Source organism: Gorilla gorilla, chromosome 1, assembly GCF_029281585.2.
Source record: "Gorilla gorilla gorilla isolate KB3781 chromosome 1, NHGRI_mGorGor1-v2.1_pri, whole genome shotgun sequence".
Lineage (NCBI taxonomy): Eukaryota > Metazoa > Chordata > Mammalia > Primates > Hominidae > Gorilla > Gorilla gorilla.
In genome coordinates this window covers 196034175-196052783 of record NC_073224.2, presented here as the reverse complement: position 1 = coordinate 196052783, position 18609 = coordinate 196034175, and the positions used below count along the sequence as shown (strand labels likewise).

Here is an 18609-nt window from a genome sequence, read left to right as displayed (position 1 = left end):
ATACAAGAAAGCCAGGACATTATCAAAGATTACTAGGATGTGTGCAGAAGATTCAGGAGCCAAGTTGAAAAGACTCCACTGGCCAAAGATGGGATAATCTGAGCATCAAAAAATAATGATTGGCTGGGCTCAGTGGCTCACGCCTGTAATCCCAGCACTTTGGGAGGCCAAGGCGGGTGGATCACCTGAGGTCAGGAGTTCAAGATCAGCCTGACCAACATAGTGAAACCTCATCGCTACTTAAAATACAAAATTAACCGGGCATGATGGCGGGTGCCTGTAATCCCAGCTACTCGGGAGGCTGAGGCAGGAGAATCACTTGAACCCAGGAGGCAGAGGTTGCAGTGAGCTGAGATCGCACCATTGCACTCCAGCCTGGGCAACAAGAGCAAAACTACATTTCAAAAAAATAAATAATAAATAAATAAGAATAATGGCTACAAAAATTACAATAGATTGACATATATCATATACATGAACATGTCTGAATTCCTAATGATTAAAACATAAAAAAGCCTCATTAATCATTCTTTGGAGGCTGCTAAGGAATCAGCTCATTATTCTGCAAATGGGTAAATAAGGGGGAAATTAAGCATTTTATCTCATCTTTTCTGTAGGACTGCTACCAAAGAGTTAGTGAGAGAAAGTTTATAGAAGTACTGTAGCATCTCCTAAAGAAAGGATGGATCTAGGCGGTGATCTTCAGTGGCTGCTACAAGCATTCTGTGCAGAGCCGCTGAGAACTTTCATCAGTTCTAGCCAAGAACACTTGAACCTAGTCTTTTTTTAAATTTGAGATGGAGTCTCGCTCTGTCGCCCAGGCTGTAGTGCAGTGGCGTGATCTCGGCTCACTGCAACCTCTACCTCCCAGGTTCAAGCAACTCTCCTGCCTCAGCGTCCCAAGACGCTGGGACTACCAGCGTGCCCACCACGCCTGGCTAATTTTTGTATTTTTAGCAGAGACAGAGTTTTGCCATGTTAGCCAGGCTGGTCTCAAACTCCTGACCTCAGGTGATCCGCCTGCCTTGGCCTCCCAAAGTGCTGGGATTGGAGGCACAAGCCACTGCGCCCAGCCTGAACCCAATCTTGATCAATAATTTTTTTTTTTTTGAGGCAAGGTCTCACACTGTCACCCAGGCTGGAGTGCAGTACTGTGATCTGACCTCACTGCAGCCTCAACCCCCCGAGCTCAAGTGATCCTCCCACCTCAGCCTCCCAGATAGCTGGGACTACAGTCTCTGTATAGCAGGAGAAAGGCAGTCTACAAAGCAATCTACAAAATAATATAGGAAAACGAAAATCAGTTTCAATGTATACCATAAGGTTAATTATCTCTGTGTTGTACAGTTATGGGTATTTTTATTTTTTATGTGTGCTTATCTGTATTTTTTCCAAAATTAACACGATACAGGTTGCACAAAAAAATGAGGTGTTTTTAAAAGTAAAACTTACTGAACTTTCCAATCATCTGAATAAAAAGAAAGCAGAGGAAAAGGGGAAAAAAATGTCGAGATCATTTGGCTAGATCTTAGGCATATTTTATTAGCATATGACATCTAGTACATATTGGAAAGCAGATAAAATCCTGTCCAAGCTTGACTCTGAGAGAAACTTTCCAGAAATTTTATAAGCTCAGTCGTGACACAGAAGAAGAGGTTCTTGGTGCAGGCTTATCCAGGGACCATGTTTGCTTTGATATTACACATAGACCATGACCAGGATCCTCAGAGCCTCTGGCAAAACATCAAATATATTAATTTACTTAGATTTTATATACTTGGCACAAGAAATATGCATTACCCTTTTACATGGGGTGGTAGTGGGAGTGCACTGACTCAGTTGCTGGGACCCAACTCAGAGCTCCCAAGTGTTGACATCTTCCTAGCAAGAGTGATGGGGGAGGGAGCAGGATTCCAAGTTTTCTGCCTCTTTCAAGTTCATGTCAAAATCTCTAATAATACCAGACCTCTGAGTGATAACTGATACTATTCCTCCTGGGACTGCTGGTTATAATGGTGTTAGTGATGATAGGGATGAGAAATCCATGCTGTGGTTGCTTCTGGGCTTGGAGGGCCACCCCTGCAGCCTCCAGTTATTCAGTGGCTGATTCAGGGTGAGTTAGAAATAACAACACAGAGCCACAGAGGCCCAGGCCTCCACACATTCATTTATGGCCAGGAAGGTCCTGAGCAGGCCCCATTGCAGAATTCTCAGCACACAGTGAGTGATCAGGAACTGGCCATCTTTGGGGCTGCCAGGTTCCCTGAAAAGGGCCTTCAAAGCAGGGTGCTAGCGCCCATGTGAAGTTGTGCTCTCCAGTCATCTCTGAAGAGCTCAATTCCTGCTGCACCTTCTCCCTCTTCCTCACTTCCCTTCCCTTCAGACTTCATCTCCTCCTCCCCAAGCCTGTCCCCTCCCTGCCCATTCCAAGAAGAGTAAGACTTGCCTGTTCTTTCACCCCAGCTCAGCATCACTTCACCCTCCTTCTCTCGCCTTTCCCCCCATCTCCCCTCCAGGCCCAGATCAACCCTTCCCCTGAAGCTCTGGGTCCCTCCTCACTTCCACAAGAACTTAGCCTCCTGTCTTTCCTTCTCTCCACCAGCAAATGCACTCAAATTCCTACTGGTCTGAAACCTCTCCCCTCAGCCCTGCCTCCTAGGACTCTGCTTTTTCTTTCTCTTTCCTACCAAACTTCTGTCTCCTGTAGCTTTTAACCTGCTTTGCCCTCTCACCATGAATTCTCCTTCTTCCTCACTGTGGGTGGTCCACTTCCCAGAATTCTCTCCAAAATCTGTCTCCATGTACTGGCTGTATTTTTGGATATATTTCTGCTCAACTGGACAGTGTCTCATCTCTGTGTTCCCAGATTGCAGGAACAGTGTGGGCAGCAGTGACTATTTGATGAATGCCTGCACAACCTTCCGGAGAGCTTCCAGCTCTGAGAAATTGATCCTTGCTGAACAAATCTTGTCTCTCCACTCCTACAGCTGGCCAAATAAAGACTGACCAGGCCTACTCCCTCAGACTGAGGCTCCACTGAACAAGATCTGTCAAACCCCTCGACAGCTACCCAGTGAACAGGCTGGGTGGAGGGGGGTATGCCGGAATGCAGAGGGGGCTTCCAGCAGATCCTTAGCCAAGACCCGACGTACGGAAGTGCCACCAGTAATCCAGACTGTTGCGTTTTTGTGATCCTCAGCAGTCCTGTTATATTCCAGGTTCTCCAAGCCAGCACCCATGTTCCTGGATGACTCCTTTCGCAAGTGGGCTAGAATCCGGGAGTTCGTGCCGCCTTTTGGGATCAAAGGTCAAGGTATGTTGGGAACCCTGACCTACATTAACATCTCATCCCCCCGACTGTCTCCCTATCCTTCAGACAAGGCTACATCCTCGGAAGTCCCTATGCTGAGAATCCACCCTTCCTCTACTCTCAACAAATCTCTACCTTTTTCCCTTCCTTTTTTTTTCGTTTGTTTGGTTTTTTTTTTTTTGAGATAGATCCTTGCTCTGTCACCCAGGCTAAAGTGCAGTGGCATGATCTCGGCTCACACAATCTCCACCTTTAAGATCCTCCTACCTCAGCCTCCTGAGTAGCTGGGACCATAGGCACGCACCACCATGCCTGGCTTATTTTTAATTTGTATTTTTAGTAGAGACAGGGTTTTACCATGTTGCCCTGGTTGATCTCAAACTCCTGGACTCAAGTGATCTGCCTAACGTGCTGGTGTTACAGGCATGAGCCACCGTGCCCGGCTTCTTCTTTAACGGAATATTTACACAGAGCCCACCGCTTTGCCAGGGGTTAAGTATACAACAGTGAAGTAGACAGATTGTTGCCTCTCCTCAAAAAGCTCCAGTATAGCGGAGATTCAGATATTCAAGAGTGCAGAGTTCTGGTGAGGGCAGTACAAGGAGCTGTGAGAACACAGAAAAGGTGTGCTGTAGACAGGAACACTAGAGTACTAGGTATAGTAGGGACATTCCCAGAGAAAACAGAGACTGTCCCCCAGGAGTGCCCCACGTCCCTCTATCAGCCCATCCTGATATTTTTCACCTGAACCTCGTCTCCCTTCCAACCCTTCCTTATCCTGTCCAAGGCTAACCTTTCCCCTACACTCTCACAAACTCCCCTTCCATTGCCTTGGGGACCTCACCCACACAGCTCCATGCTAACTTAAGACTTTCCCATCCCTAGTAGTTGAACAATTCTGCTTCTTTGTCAAGTTCTGTGCTATTTCATGGCATGGTGGAAAATAATCTGGACTTATGGGTCAGGCACAGAGGGATCAGATCCCCATACTGCCTCTTTACTAGCTGTGACCCTGGACAAGTTGCCTGTCTGTCCTTTAGTTCCGTCAGCAGTTAAATGGAGAGAATAATACTACTGTGTAAAGTTGTTGTCAGAATTACATAAAATAACTGCTAAAGGGGTGATATCATTTGGCCAGGAGACTCAAGAATACCTGAACCCTCTACTCAGCCAGACTCTCTCTCCCTGAAAAGAAGCCAGTGGCCAGGAAAAACACTGTTGAACTGGCGCTTTGACCTCAGACCTCCAAGGACAAATCTAATGGTTGGGTTAAACCATATGAAGAACCCCTTTTCCCTGGGTGCAGGCAGCCAAGAAGGCCACTCTTCTCTCTTGAATCTGCACTCGAGACTCAGATGGGATAGCTACAAAGGCCAGGGAAGTTCGATACGGAGCCCATCAGCCAGCAAGCAGAGAGCATCTGCTAATGTGTGCTCTTTCTGCTGAGATTTTCCTCCTAGAAAACAAAGCCCAATCCATATCCTTGACCTTGGCTAATTTTAGTAGCAATATGCTCTTCCTTAAAGGTGAAATTGGAAGTGGGAAAAGGAGGGAATCTGTGGCCTTTCCTAAAGCCCACCATAAGGTGTATCTGAAGGCGCTTAGTGTAGAACATTGCTTAAAGGTTTGTTTCCCTACCCCATTCTCACTCAACTTCTGGAAGGATTAACTGCACCTGCTGCCTCCTCTTTCTCACCATTTACTCCTGAAGAATATCTGCATCCCTGCCCATCCCACCCCACCGTTCCAGTGAAACTGCTCAGTGTCCCGGAGAAATCCAAGGGATACTTCTCAGTCCTTAACATGACCTCTCGGCTACCTCTGCCTCATTTAAAAAAGTATAGTTTGTTATTTTTAATTTTGGAGACATCTTTTCTTTACATGAAATATTTCAAGCATACAAAAAATACTAGGAATAATAAGCATTGATGTACCTTCTACCCAGCTGAAGAAATAAAACATGAGACACAATTAAAGCTTCTGCGGGTCCCTTCCCACTCCATTCTCTTCCTTCCCCAGGAAGCCATTATTCTGCATTATCCTGGCTTCAGTGTTGGCATTCTTATGCCTTGTTTATATATGTTTGAGACAGGGTCTTGCTTTGTCACCCAGGCTGCAGTGCAGTGGCACACACACGACTCACTGCAACCTCAACTCCAGCGCTCAAGCAATCCTCTCACCTCAGCTCCCCAAGTAGCTGGGACTACAAGCACACACTAGCACTCCTGACTAATTTTTGTATTTTTTTGTAGAAACAGGGTTTAACCATGTTGCCCAAGCTGGTCTCAAACTCCTGAGCTCAAGCAATCCTCCCTCCTTGGCCTCCCAAAGTGCTGGGATTATAGGTGTGAGCCACCACACCCGGGCTTGTTTATGTATTTTCACTACATATTTATATATTTATTAAAAATATAGTACCACTCTTACATGTCTTTAGACTTTACAAATGGTGTCATTATATGTACATGTATTTGTGTATATGTGTATGTATATTCTTCATATTTTTTTGAATGTGTTTTTGAGATTTATCTATATTGGTACATACAGCTGTAGGTCATTGATTTTTTTTTTTAATGGCTGTATAGGATTTCATACACCACATTTAATCTGGTTTTTTTTTTTTTGCTGGACATTCAGCTTGCCTCCACCATTTTGCTATTACAAACAGTTCATCAGCGAACACTCTTGCGTGTCTCCTGGAGCAAGTGTGTGACTTTTTCAACACTCCACGCCTAGGAGCATAGTTGTAGGATCTTAGTGTATGCACATCTTCATGGTTATTTGATGTTATTAAGATGCTCTCCATTGTGGTGATACCAGTTTACTTTATTTTTAGGTCTTTGTATACGTTATTTTATATCTTCCTAACAACTCCACAAAATAGGAATTACTTTCATTTTAGAGATGAGGAAACTAAAGCTCAAAGAAAGGAAATGATTTATATAAGGTCACAGAGCACAGCCAGTATTTGACTCCAAAGCCAATACCCTTGCTATTCACTATACATCATACTATAGTGCTCTCATGATACCAGAGTTTGGAAGAGCAGTCCTTATTGCCAAAGCCAGAGAGAGGCCAAGGAGATGAGGTCTAAATAGTGGGCCCAGGTCTGAGAGCACAGAAGTCATGGGGGTCTTTGCTGAGTGGAGTGCAGGTGGGCAGAGCCAGGCTCAGGGAGTGAAGAGGTGAGGAGGTAAAGACAGCCTGGCAAAGAGCAGGATTCAGGATTGGCAATGTGAGAGGGAGGAAGTGAGGGAAAGGTGATGTCAGATAATGAGGCATGTGGTGAGCTCTTCAGTTGCTGGGTGTCTCATTTGTTTCCTGGTATCTGCTGGGTGGGAGCACAGAGATAAGTACAAGGTGGTCTCTAGCTCTGAGCAGGTACTCCCATTCCAGGGAGACTGCGTGCGCCAGCTTCCAGGGAAGGCCCTGGCCTAGGAATGCATGTCCTGGGGCCTGACTACAGAGCCTCAGAAAACCAGATGAGCCTCCCAGAAGCCTGGGAGAGAAGCTGCGTGCCAGTGTTAGGGACGGGCTCCCGGCAGTGATATGCCTGTCTGTTTCCTGCCATCACCTCCTTTCTCAGGAAGAAAGTCAGGGCAGTGGCCCAATACATCCTTGTGTCCAGAGCTCTCTCCACTTCCACTTTCACTCTAGCCCCTAGGAACTTGTGCCTTCCAGTAGGATTATCAGTAAACATTTTATAGAAAGGTAAGTGGCCCTGTAACAGAAACCTCTCTCCTCTGTCTGCAGACAATCTGATCAAAGCCATCTTGTCAGTCACCAAAGAGTACCGCCTGACCCCTGCCTTGGACAGGTGAGCCACACACTGCGCAGCCTCCTACCCGCCGCTGCCTGGTGGTGTGCAGAGGTGTTGAGGCCCAGCTGGCCTTCCCTGGACATGGGCAGTTTCTCCAGCACATCCACACATGCACATACAGTACATACACAGGGTGGGTGGAGCAGGTAAGTGGAACCACTCCACCTGACTTGCACCCCCACAGGCTGTCAGCACTTGGCAGGACATCCCAGTCCTCAGATACCAGAGGCTTGAGGGTAAGAACTGAAGACACTGGGGCTGGGACTAGCCCAGCAATGGGACTGAGGGCCTGGGTGGCGGGGGCAGGTGAAGGGGACAAGGCTTAAGTCCAGAAGGCAGTGACAGCTCCCAAACCAACAGACCCTAGAGCAGGAAGCCCCAGGGTCAGGGATGGGAGAAGCAAGATGGGTAAGCTCTCTAGTGGCTGCTGGGAGCCTTGAGTCCTAGAGCCTCCTGTCCCGTTCCCCTTTTCTTGCTTTCCTGGTATAGCCCCAAGCTCGGCCCACTTTTCCCTCTCCCCTGAAGCCTGCCTAAACATCACTACCCCTTGGGGAACCTTTACCCTAGAATGTCATCTTACCAAAGCTCCCTCCTCACCACCCACGCCTGGCACCCAAGCCTTTCCATGGCCCTGTTTTCCTGGGGAAGTGTCAGGGCCTAGATAGAGATGCTGGAGAGTCTCAGGGCCCAGCTACGCATTGTACAGTTCAGGCCTTCTCTCAGAAATGCTGCCAGAAGCCCATTGGTCTCCTTCCTCTATCCCAGCCTGGTCCTGGACAAGGGCGTGGGGTCAAGGGCCAAAGGAGCAGGGAAAGAGACCTGGTGGGCAGCTCTCTGTACAGAGGTCTCCGCCTCTCTCCCCTCAGCCTCCGCTGCCGCCGCTGCATCATCGTGGGCAATGGAGGCGTTCTTGCCAACAAGTCTCTGGGGTCACGAATTGACAACTATGACATTGTGGTGAGGTGAGCTCCCCAAAATGGCACCTCGGGTGAGTGTCGTGGCCCCAACCCTTAGTCCTGAGCCCATTGAGAACTGTCTGTCTGGCTAGTTGGGCTGGAGGTCAACGGAAGCCTCAAGAACTCTGGGTTGGAGGGCTTTGGAACAGACAACTAGTGGGGGCACCTGGGGAGAATAGGTCCAGGTGACCTGGACTCCCTATTCTCCGTGCCTGGGATAGTCTGGGGTCATGGTGCCTTCCCAAACACAGGCCCAGGCTCTGAGTGGGCCTGCTCTCTGTAGACTGAATTCAGCACCAGTGAAAGGCTTTGAGAAGGACGTGGGCAGCAAAACGACACTGCGCATCACCTACCCCGAGGGCGCCATGCAGCGGCCTGAGCAGTACGAGCGCGATTCTCTCTTTGTCCTCGCCGGCTTCAAGTGGCAGGACTTTAAGTGGTTGAAATACATCGTCTACAAGGAGAGAGTGGTAAGCTCTCCTGGCACCAGCTCCTTCCCCTCTTGCCCTGGGCTTCCGCAACTCCTAAGCAGTCCCGCCCCTTGAATGCAGCAAAGAACGAGTAAGAACCTTCAAAGGAAACATTAATGACCCAAAGCCGAAATCACCCAATGGCAACCAGGGGGCAAAGAGGTCAGGAGATTGCCCGGGTTACTGGCCAAACTCCAGGAGCCAATATGCCTGAAACCTGCTACCTGCTTCCAGGTGCCCAGGTGCAGATCCTTTCTCAGCCTTCTGTAGCCAGACCCCAGCAGCCCCAGGGGCCCTTCCCTGGCCTTAGATCTCCTGGCCAAGGGAAGCTCTGTCTCTCAGGCCAGCCTTCGTATCACTCCCAATCTTTCTACTTTCCTGCCCTGACCTTGTAGCTGCCTCCCTTGCACCCTCTTCTCCTCTGTAAGGTCTCTCTGGCTCTGGTCTTAGGGGTCCCTGCCCTCTTTCTCAGCCTGGGTTCTGCAGGGACAGCAGACCCCTCAACTTGAGAGTGCCAGCTCCCAAACTTAGAAGTCCTGGCCTGTTTCCACTTTGTACTTTTACCACTGACTTATAGCTGAATTCCCAACCTGCCACTGAGTCTGATCATTGGGAATGATCAGGTTCTACTGACTGTTCTAAGCAGGTAAGGGTCTGGGCCCATTTCTTTAGGGAGCTTATGTGGCAGAGTAAGGTCAACTGCTCTTCAGGAGAACACCACTGAGTTCCCTCCCGAGACCTCTACTTCCCAGCTCTGGGCCTACAGGGACATCCGTGAACTTGTCCAGGCCCACTCCCCCACAACCAGCTGTCACCAGCAGCCCCAGGGGTGGGGTACTGCAGAGCTCAGGCCATTCGTCTTCTAATACCCAAGCCTCTTGCTAGAGGAGGATGATGACAGACGGCCCTCTGCCTACAGTGAGAAGCTGATTGTTCTTTCTGGAGGTTTAGAGAAGAGTTGGGAGTGGGAACAGCTTCCTTTGCCTTTAGGGTCTCAGTGCAATTTGGTTTAACTCCACAGCTCTTTCCCAAGCAAGGCCAAGTACAGGCAGTGTCAAGTAGGTAGCAAGCAAGAGAGAAGACAGAAGTCAGGTCCAGAAATTCAGGTAGGTGGGACAGTGGGGAAGGGGAATCCATTTCAGAACCAGACTGGATGAGACACCTGGGCTCCACAGTGTCCAGTCCACCTCCCCAAAGGGGAGGAAAGGGCCAGGCAGCAGAGTGATGATTTGGCCTTAGCCAGGCCCAACTTCAAGCAGGCCCACTGCCCACACAGACCAGGTAAATAACAGCGGTTCCAGGAGTACCCTACTGTTTTCAGAACCCTGGGGACTGAGACACTAGTGTTTTCAGAGTCCCTCTCTTTGCCTTGAGGGCAGTAGAATTAGGGTCACAGATAGACACTTTTAAGGGAGAATGGTAGGAAATAGAGTCTGTCCTGGTGAACCCCAGTGAGCCTAAGGGCTGCTGTCTCACTCTGGCCTTCTGCCATCCTCCTTTCACATCGTTTCCTCTGCCTATGGGCACCTGTCACAGCCTCCCTCAGGGCAAGAGCTCCTAAGGGGCAGAGCTTGATCCCATTGGTTTTTACCCTTCAGTGCTCAGTCACCATAAATGATCTGGAATTGGCTCAAACACCAGTTCCTACTTCCTACCAGACAGACTGGGAAAAGCCAGGCAGTTCAAATAAGGCCAGGCCAAAGGGGTGGGTCAGAGCCTGTCATGGGTGTTATCACATGTTCCTTCCAAGAACACCAATGTCAGTTAATTCAAGGTTCTTAAAATTCATCCAAGGGAGTAAGGAAAGAAAGAAGAAAAGGAAGGAAGCCAGCTAGAGTCAGAGAACTCACTGTACTCAGGCTACTCAGGAAGCAGACATCAGGGCCTTGCTTTTCCCAGGAAGCTGAGGAGCTCTCTGCCTGGCCTGGCCTTGGCAGCAGGCAGATTCAAGGTACCAGCATTGCAGGACGAGGCACAGGCACAGGCTCACTCTTGATGACATCTGTGTCCGTCCTGGCCACACCCAGGGCTCTAGGACTAGCCTTGTATTGGTGAGAACTCCTACCCAGGGTGGGTGGGGGTGAGTGGGAAGGGAAGACAGGAGACAGGGAGGAGTCCTCTGAATTACTGTGGGCCTTCCTTGTCTCCAAACTGAAAGATAATTTGGACCTTTAGAGTGAGCTGCCAGAGGAATGCCGGGGTTGCCCGTGGCCTCACCTCTCCCATCTCTCAGAGTGGACCTGCCCAGGCCCTTTGGCTGCCCAAGGGACCTCTTCTTTAGTGTCCTTCTCCACCCCAAGCCCAAGGCTACTGCCTTCCCAGGACCTCACCCATGCTCTGCCTCACTTCCCTGGCATCTGAGACCCAGGAAAATGTGAGAGGCTGCTTCTCCAGGTCCCCTCCTGTCTGGTGCCCTAGTCACCAGCTTGTCCTGCTCCTGTAGGGATGTTTCCAGTCATACAGCCTCTGGGCTGCTGGAGAGCTCTCTGCACCTGTCTGGAGCCTCACCTGCAGAATTCTGGCAGGAGGCAGCTCTGTGTTCTGGAGCCAAGGCCTGGCAGGGCAGGGCTGGAACAGGAATTAGGCCTCAGTCACAGCTGCTTCCTGCCACTTACTACATGAGGAGTCTTTTAAAGCCTGTAACTTTCTAGTACCCAGGAGTCCTCATAGGATATGGGAAGGGGCAGGGGGGAAGATGTAGGAAAGGACAGCCAAACAACCCAGAGAACAGCCTGTGCCAGAGCTGGCCTTACCTTCTTCCATCTGAGAACTCTCCTCTTCATCATTTGTGGCCGTTTGGGTCCCTGACTCACTGGACAGTGGCACTGATATCTCCAAACAGGTTACAAAAAGGCCCTTTGTCTCCCAGATCCCAGGAGCCGTGGGCAAGCCAGCAAGCAGGTGTAGGAGTTCCCAGCAAGCTGTGTGCTCAGGGCAGCTCAGAAGAGCACCAGTGGATGGGCAAGCACAGCACGGAAGCTGAGGCTTGGAGGAAGGGTGGAGCCAGGGACATGGGGGTGCAGCCTCCAGCTCCGGTGCAGGTCTTCTCAGAGGTGCCTCTGCAGTCTTCCCCAACATACTCACTCACTTATCAGCTGTCCATGAGGTATTCTCTTTGCAGGCTCTACACTGGCCCCTGGGAATACAAAGAGGAATTAAGCACTATTCCCAACCAAAGTAGCTCACAGTCTAGTGGGAGAGAGAGTCCCAGAGCTAGAGTTACAGTACAGTGTGGAGGCTGCTATGATGAGGAAGGCCTAATGCAGCTCTGGGGCAGGTGGGGGACAAAAGAAGGCCTCTTGGAGGAGTCACTCCTGAGCTGGACCCTGAAGGAAGAGTTAGGAGTGAGTGGGCGAAAGGAATTACAAGCAGAGGGAACAGCATGTGTAGACCCAAGAGACCACGCTCCCTTCAGGAAACTGGAGGTGTGCTGTGTGGATCAAGCATGAGGGTGGTGTGTCAGAGTGTGCTGCCTAATGCCTCCAATGCTGTGGCCTGTGCATCCTCTTCCTGGTATTGGATGAAGGCTGGAGACACCCCATCCACTGTCCAGAGGACGGAGCCCTGGGGTCTGGAGAGGACAGGACATGTGAGAGGCAGAGCCTCCCATCCCCATCCCTCAGGCCCTGCCCTCTTGCCTCTGCCAGCCTCCCCCACTGCGCCTCAGCAGGCCACAGAAGCCCCTGGGAACTGCCTTCCAACCCCGTTTGCTGCCTCCTCTTCCTCCTCCTCCTCCCCACTCCTAAAACCAGAAAGCCAGCCTCGCTGCTGAGCACCTCTGACTGGTCATCAATTCAGTGAGGCCCTGGGGCCTAGGCTGGGTGGGTGTGGGGTGGTCCCAGCCCTGCAGGGGGAAGAGAGAGGACAGGGCTGGGAGTGGGTCCCTGGACAGCCTTGACACAGCACTTACTCTCCAGCTGTACTTCAGTCCCTGGGAAGAGAGGGAGGAGGGCAGGATCTAAGAGGCCAGCCAAGGCCCCACATTCAAGCACAGGGAGACTGAGTCCCTGATTTTAGAGTGACAGCGTGGCTTAAGAGGGGAAAATGGCTTAGGCCTTGGAGTTACACAGATTTGGGTTTAAGTTTAGACTCTCACTTATTAGTGGGCTACCTTAGGCACATCACCTAACCTCCTTAGATTTAGTGTCATTGATACAGTGGATGAGTAGTGCTGTGCATCTTTCAGGGTTATTTTTAAAATTAGATAAGATGAAATCTAGAAGCATCTAGCATAGAGAACTTACTATGTTCTCAGTCTGTAGCAAATAGTAATGTTATTTTATTTTATTTTTTTTTTATCACTGGTGGTGATTTTGCTGTTAGAAAAGCCCAGTTATCCCAGGGAGCAAAGCATTTTTCTGTCAGGCTGTAGGACTTGACCTAGGAGGTGACCCAGAAGCAGGGGTCAGAGGCCAGGCCTAGAGGAGGGAGAGACAAGGAGCCTCCTGGTGAAAGGCAGCAGGGCTGGACCGTAGGGCAGATGGGGCCACCACATCCCCAAATGCAAGGCCTCTTGTTGGACCAGGCCCAAATGGGGATTGAATGATGTCCACCTGCACCTTCACCTGTTCCCTGTTCAAGCCTGAGAGGGATGCAGAGCCTTAGCGTGGACTCTGTCCTGGGAGACTCAGTGCAGGCCTCCTGCTCCCGAGCCAGCATTCACCACCCAGCCCAGGCTTCTCACCAAGCCTCTGAGACCAGCTCTTCGAGGATTCTCCGCCATTTCCTTTGCGGCCATCACCAGTGGCCGCAGCTCTTTCTCCCATGCCTCTTATCCCTGGGAGGGCCAGGAGATTTCACGTCACTGCCTGTTGCCATATCTTAACCATTGCTCCTCTACCCTCAGATAAAAATGCTCAAGAATGGGGACTCCCTCAGCTCCTTTTCCTCACTGTCTTCTGTAAGCTCTTGGTCACTGCCTCATAATTATTACCATGTCATACTCCTCCTCCTGCTCCCCTTCCCGTCACTCTTCCTCTCCCTCCCTGTCACTCTTCCTCTCCCTCCCTGTCACTCTTCCTCACCCTCCCCCCCTGCTCTTCCCACCACTCTCCCCTCCTCCTGCTCCTCTTCCTGCCACTCTTCCTCCCCCTCCTCCTGTTCCTCTTCCTGCCACTCTTTCCCCTCCTCCTGCTCCTCTTCCTGCCACTCTTCCTCCTCCTCCTCCTCCTCCTCCTGGTCCTCTTCCTGCCACTCTTCCTCCCCCTCCTCCTGCTCCTCTTCCCGCCACTCTTCCTCCCCTTCCTCCTCCCCCTTCTCCTGCTCCTCTTCCCGCCACTCTTCCTCCCCTTCCTCCTCCCCCTTCTCCTGCTCCTCTTCCCGCCACTCTTCCTCCCCCACCTGCTGCTCCTCTTCCCGCCACTCTTCCTCCTCCCCCTCCTCCTGCTCCTCTTCCCGCCACTCTTCCTCCCCCACCTGCTGCTCCTCTTCCCGCCACTCTTCCTCCCCCTCCTCCTGCTCCTCTTCCTGCCACTCTTCCTCCCTCTCCTGTTCCTCTTCCTGCCACTCTTTCCCCTCCTTCTGCTCCTATTCCTGCCACTCTTCCTTCCCTTCCTCCTGCTCCTATTCCTGACACTCTCCCTCCCCTTCCTCCTGCTCCTCTTCCTGCCACTCTCCCTCCCCCTCCTCCTGCTCCTCTTTCTGCTACTCTTCCTCCCCTTCCTGCTCCTCTTCTCACCACTCTTCCTCCTCTTCCTGCCACTCTTCTCCCCCTCCTCCTGCTCCTCTTCCCGCCACTCTTCCCCCTCCTCCTGCTCCTCTTCCCGCCACTCTTCCTCCTCCTCCCCCGGCTCCTCTTCCCATCACTCTTCCTCCTCCTCCCCCTGCTCCTCTTCCCACCACTCTTCCTACCCCTCATCCTCTTCCTGCCACTCTTCCTCCTCCACCTCCTGCTTCTCTTCCCACCACTCTTCTCCTCCCCCTCCTCCTGTTTCTCTTCCTGCCACTCTTCCTCCCCCTCCTCCTGTTCCTCTTCCTGCCACTCTTCCTCCTCCTCCTGTTCCTCTTCCCGCCACTCTTCCTCCCCCTCCTCCTCCTGTTCCTCTTCCTGCCACTCTTCCTCCCCTGCCTCCTTCTGCTCCTCTTCCTGCCACTTTTCCTCCCCCTCCTCCTGTTCCCCTTCCCACCACTCTTCCTCCTCCTCCTTCTGCTCCTCTTCCCACCACTCTTCCCCCTCCTCCTTCTGTTCCTCTTCCCACCACTCTTCCTCCCCCTCCCCCTCCTGCTCCTCTTCCTGCCACTTTTCCTCCCCCTCTTCCTGCTCCTCTTCCCACCACTCTTCCTCCCTTCCTCCTGTTCCCCTTCCTGCCACTCTTCCTCTCCGTCCTCCTGTTCCCATTCCTGTCACTTTTCCTCCCCCTCCTTCTGCTCCTATTCCTGCCACTGTTTCTCCCCCTCCTCCTGCTTCTCTTCCTGCCACTGTTTCTACCCCTCCTCCTGTTCCCTTTCCTGCCACTCTTCCTCCCCCTCCTCCTGCTCCTCTTCCTGCCACTCTTCCCCTGCCACTTTTCCTTCCCCTCTTCCTGTTTCTCTTCCTACCACTCTTCTTTCTCCTCCTCCTGTTCCTCTTCCCACCACTCTTCCTCCCCATCCTCCTGTTTCCTTTCCCGCCACTTTTCTTCCACCTCCTCCTGTTCCTCTTCCCACCACTCTTCCCCCTCCTCCTCCTGCTCCTCTGCCACCACTCTCCCCTCTCCTCCTCCTGCTCCCCTTCCCGCCACTCTTCCCCCTCCTCCTCCTGCTCCTCTCCCACCACTCTCCCCTCTCCTCCTCCTGCTCCCCTTCCCGCCACTCTTCCCCCTCCTCCTCCTGCTCCTCTTCCTGCCACTTTTCCTCCTGTTCCTCTTCCCGCCACTCTTCCTCCTCCTCCTGTTCCTCTTCCTGCCACTCTTCCTCCTCCTCCTGCTCTTCTTCCTGCCACTCTTCCCCCTCCTCCTCCTGCTCCTCTTCCCGCCACTCTTCCTCCTCCTGTTCCTCTCCTTGCTGCTTTTCCTTCCTTTTGTTCTCCTCTTCCTTCTGTCATCACTATCATTATCATTATAGCTGTCACTTATTAAGCTCTTCAGTTTATCAGCTTTCCTTGAATTCATTCAGTTCTCATAATGACCCTATAGCTAGGTAGTTATTATCCCCATCCTAGAGATTAAGAAACTAGGGTACAGAGAGGATATGTTACTTGTGTAAGGTCACACAACTAGTTAAGTGGTAGAGCCTAATTAAAACTCAGATCTCACTGCCTCAGGGATCTTCCTAAGAAATAAATCTGACCACCTACCTTCCTGGTTAGAATCCTCCATCAGTCAGCTCCTATCTGCCATGGTCTGTGAGGATGGTAAGAACTACTGTTAACTCTTCTCCATGCCAGGCCCTGGACGATGTGGTTTATATGCATCATCTCAGCCAGCCATCTCCACAACCCTACAAGGCAGGTACTATGAGTAGTAGTAAGCAGTAGAGCCGCATTTTGGACCGAAGGTGTCTCACTTTAACCATTGCACTATAACACCTCCCATTTATTCATTGATTCAGCAAATCCAAAGCAATCACCAACATCATGTGCAGTCCCGTTCTTCAAGCACAGTCTCACTCAACTCGACAGCTCCCTTTCCCAGTGCTTTCCTTCACATCCAGCCAGTCCATTACCAGAGACTGAATGTCACCCATGGGAGAGAAGCTACAGCCAAGGTGGTAACACATGGTGTCACCTTAGTAGCATCTCAGTGCTGCTTCCCATTCCTGTGTCCTGTCTGGGGTCCTTGATCATCTCAGATCTCTACCCTCATCATCTTCAATTCCACTGTACCTCCATCCTATTCGAAAGAAATTGCATGTCCAGCTGCACAGGGAAAATAAAGGTTGTCACCAGCCAAGAACTCTCAGCTTCCTGCTTCCCATCTACAAACTTACCTGCATCCCCATTCATCCCTGCTTCCTCCTCTACCATCCCTCCTGTGCCTCTGCCATTCATGGTCAGTTCTCTCCTGTCCTGGATGCCATCTCCCTTCACCTTCTCAGGACTGTCTTCATTCCTTTGTCTCCTTTCTCACCTCTTTGCCAGGTCCTCCTCTCACATCTATGAATGTATTTGGATCTCTTTCACCTTAAAAATAAAAGCCCTCTCTTTAGCTTATGTTCACCTCTCTTCTTTTCTCTTTCAAGTTTCTGGGAAAAGTCATCGCCTGTCCCAGTGTCTCCCTGTTTGCCGTCTGTTTCTCAGCCTCTCCATCCTGGCTTCCAAAGCCACTCTCACCTGGCGGTGACCTTCTGATTCTAAATCCAGCAGACTCAACCTCTGCCCTCCCTTTAAAGGAGCAGCTTGTCAGCAAGCATCCAGTGAGCATTTACTGTGTAGTGGGCACAGCGCTGGGTTCTAGGGATAGCCCCTGATTCTTAAAACTCATGGCCAAAAACCCGGGAAGCATCCTGATTCCACCATTGCCTTTGCCTTCCATATTCAACTCTTCAGTCTCCAGATCTTTCATTCTCCCTTCTAAATCTGTCTGGCTTGGATTATTTCAGCAGCTTTCTGTCTGTTTCCCTGCCTCCAGTCAGGTCTCTCTCCAATCCATTCTCTATGTCTGTATTCTAAAGAATCCTCCTAAAGTGACCAGGTGCTTCATTCCCCTGCTTTGGATCCCCATTTCCTAGATGCAGTGCTTCTCAAAGTTCCTTCTCATACCAGCAGCACCAATATCATCTGGCAACTTATCAGATGTACATTTTTCAGTGGGGGCCTCACCTTAGAGCTTCTGAATGAGAAACTCTGGTTGGGCCCAGCGTTCTCTTTTAATAAGCCCTCTGGATGATTTGCGCAGGCTCAAGCTCAAGAACCAATGGCCTGCAGGATAAAACTTCAATTCCACAGCACAGAACTCCATGATCTGGCCCCTTCCAAGCCTTCCCTTCTCCTTGCCACTCTTTTTTTTTTTTTTTTTTTTTTGAAATGGAGTTTGCTCTGTCACCCAGACGGGAGTGCAGTGGCACAATCTCAGCTCGCTGAAACCTCTGCCACCCCCTCCAGGTTCAAGTGATTCTCCTGCCTCCGCCTCCCAAGTAGCTGAGATTACAGGTGCCTGCCACCACGCCTGGCTAATTTTTATATTTTTAGTAGAGATGGGGTTTCGCCATGTTGGCCAGGCTGCTCTCAAACTCCTGACCTCAGGTGATCTGCCTGCCTCAGCCTCCCAAAGTGCTGGAATTACAGGTGTGAGCCACTGCGCCCAGCCCTTGCCACTCTTTAGCACCCGCCATGTACTCTCCACTCTGGCTATATGGACCTATGGATCCTATTTCACGCCTCTATGTTCTACCTGTTTCCCTACCCATGGATGTATGAGATGCTCCTCTTCTTATAAGCCTCAGGAGGGCAGCAGCTGTCTTGTTGATCTCTGTAAGCCCATCACCTCCAGCAGTGTTTGAGGCATAGTTGGTATACGTAAGTAAATAAGCAGATGTGGAAACTGAGGCCCAGAGTGCAACAGTACCTTTGAGGAGAGTCAGGATTCTAACTCCAAACTCCTGCCTCTCAGTCAGGCTCTTTCCTCTCAACTAGGCTACCTCCTTTCATTGCCCTGGAAGGTCTTTCTTTTAGGTTCAGACCCTTGCATCCTTTTGCTCTCTTCTTGCCTCTCCAGGGCATCTCTTTCCTCTTAGCCATGTTTGATCTTCTTTATGCAGTTCCAAGATCATTCTCCTTGATAAAGAAATGAGAACTGAACAGTCCCTGGCGCTCTGCCTTTCAGTTGCCTGTTGGCATCACACGGACCGCCCCAAGCCGGCTCTTCTTTTTGTTCATCGCTTTTTTCCAAATATAGCTTTCAAAAAGTTTTCTGACTCTCTCCTCATAGCACACATCAAAACAAATTCCAAACGGACTAAAAAGCGAAATATAAAAATACAACCAAAGGGAGTTTTAAAGTAAGGATAGAAATCAAATCCGTGGAGGGAAAGAACTTTCAAGACACAAGTGCTAGAAGAAATCAAATTTGATAACATATTAGAATTTCAAGTTAACACAAAAAAGACTGCCGCACAACTTTGAAAAACATATTTAGA

The 18609-nt window shown here is 50.6% G+C and overlaps 1 protein-coding gene across 1 annotated transcript in view; it reads left to right on the top strand.

Annotated features, from left to right (window-relative positions):
* Positions 1-18609, top strand: part of ST3GAL3 (ST3 beta-galactoside alpha-2,3-sialyltransferase 3) — a 226552-nt gene that overhangs the window by 185941 nt on the left and 22002 nt on the right. The window contains 4 exon segments of the mRNA XM_055346904.2: positions 3219-3313; positions 7064-7127; positions 7997-8092; positions 8370-8556. Coding sequence (XP_055202879.2) covers positions 3219-3313; positions 7064-7127; positions 7997-8092; positions 8370-8556 — 442 coding nt within the window.